This window comes from Vollenhovia emeryi, unplaced genomic scaffold (assembly GCF_000949405.1).
Source record: "Vollenhovia emeryi isolate VEMERY1.0 unplaced genomic scaffold, V.emery_V1.0 DF939570.1, whole genome shotgun sequence".
NCBI lineage: Eukaryota > Metazoa > Arthropoda > Insecta > Hymenoptera > Formicidae > Vollenhovia > Vollenhovia emeryi.
In genome coordinates, this window is record NW_011966796.1 from 31,275 (window position 1) to 33,079 (window position 1,805).

Consider the following 1,805-nt stretch of genomic DNA (forward strand, 5'->3'; position numbering starts at 1 on the left):
GTGGCCCGCATAAAATGATAATCAGATTAAGTCATGATCTCAATAAAATAAAAATTTCGTCCTTTTAAACTATTCTTTCACAGTAAAACCATTTTTTTTCTTATAGTAGACATTTCAAAGAAAATTTTCGTAAAAAAATAATTCATTTATGTATTTTCATTTTGTTTAAAATTAATTTTAACCTTAGCGTTCCCGTTATGTCCCGGGTTCCCCTACGTGTGAAAGACTTGTAGTAGAGATGTCGCGCTGAATTTCGAGGATGTTCGCCGCGTATAAAATTAACGACGGTATAAGATTAACAATTATTGGAAACGCGGTGTCGCCTTTTTCTCGTCAAGCATACACACTCCGGCTTCACGACGACGGTATCTTCGGTCTAGTTGGTATTGGCAAGGCGTAATGGACGCCGCCGTTTTATAGTCGAACCGAGGCGAACGGATTCGACGGTTGGGAGACAATAGTTACAATCATGTCGTACAATGCAATTTCGCACACAGTCGAGCTGCCGTTGGCCAATCTTTTCGCAAATTCGCGCAAATCATTTTACCATACCTCACCATTTTTATTTTAAAGAAAATAAAGAGCGACAACGTTTTACACTAACGCCATTTATTTCACAGAGAAATATTACAGCGGCTCGTACACGTAAGCTCAGCTGCAAATCAACGAACGATTGTTTTAATAACATCTATCGCCAAGGAGACAGTTCCGTCTTCAAGTCTGATTCATTATATCGGGCGTAATAATAATTCTATTTCTATTGCACAATGTACCACAGGACTTTGTAACATGGAACATATTCAACAGATATACTATCAACATCTCTGACAGGTATGTTCGGATAGTATAATATATTAGCCGCACTCATCGCAGATAACCTCTTGTTAAAATTGAGAACTTATTGATATAGATATTAATATATCTGTTATTAATTTCCGTGAAATATGCATGGTAGCATTTCTCCATTATCTTTTAACAAAATGGCCATCTCCAATACGAGCACCTAGTGTAATGGCCGAGCTATTACTTGCCAGAGACATACGCAATCATTAAAAGCATACATGTAAATACTAAACCTCTATAACAGATAAATACGATACTTTACATGTATAACGATATATGTTAACCTTTCACCGTTAATCACCGATATCATTATGCATTTACCATACATAACTATTGTACAACCAAACGACTGTCGGACGACACTTTCTACGTAATTCCAACTGTAATGCTACGTCAAAAATTTTGAGGATTTTAATCTCGGGACTCCTTGTTGAGTATCTCCGCTGCCAGCTTATCCTCCACTGACATATCAGCGTCCTCCCATCCCCATATCATTTTCTCTTGCGTATGATGATGTTCATCATTAAGATCACCCTCTAGCTCATATATCGAACCGTCGCCTGTTCGGGCTGCGCGTTTCTTTATTAAGTCATGTCCCACGGTCTTCAGATCGTACGCCCAGCCGAGCCAGGCGAAAAAGTCGATGAAAGCACAGGTGAAGTTTGAGCCATAGTTGTTTAATTCGCTGGTCTTGTAATCCCATGGGAACACGTGATGGTAATTGTGCCAGCCCTCGCCGAAAGCTACGTAACTGACACCATAGCTGTTAGTGGCACTAATGGAGCTACGACAAAAATACGAACACGTTTGTCTTATTGATTTCTGTTTTCGCAGATTTACGACTTGAAATACGAACAATAGGATAAACGACATAGGCGGATCTTCGATGATACTTACGTGTCGTACGGTTTCATACCCCACATGTGGGCCGCGGAATTTACCAACCAAGTTCCGTTCACTAC

General features: G+C 39.6%; 1 protein-coding gene across 1 annotated transcript; it reads right to left on the reverse strand.

The window, feature by feature from the left end:
• Window positions 1-592: 592 nt before the first annotated feature.
• On the reverse strand, window positions 593-1,799 carry LOC105557202 (acyl-CoA Delta(11) desaturase-like). The gene is made up of 2 exons (XM_012004386.1): window positions 1,741-1,799; window positions 593-1,627 (listed from the first exon to the last, which is right to left on the reverse strand). The coding sequence occupies exons 1-2, from the start codon at window positions 1,764-1,766 to the stop codon at window positions 1,255-1,257; spliced, it is 399 nt and encodes a 132-aa protein (XP_011859776.1). The 5' UTR covers window positions 1,767-1,799; the 3' UTR covers window positions 593-1,254.
• Between the last annotated feature and the right edge of the window lie 6 nt (window positions 1,800-1,805).

Excerpts from the sequence above, each read along its gene's own strand:
- LOC105557202 (XM_012004386.1), bottom strand. The coding sequence starts at position 1,766 with ATGTGGGGTATGAAACCGTACGACAC. Across the intron at positions 1,628-1,740 it reads GGTATGAAACCGTACGACAC|CTCCATTAGTGCCACTAACA; the intron begins GTAAGTATCATC and ends TTTTTGTCGTAG.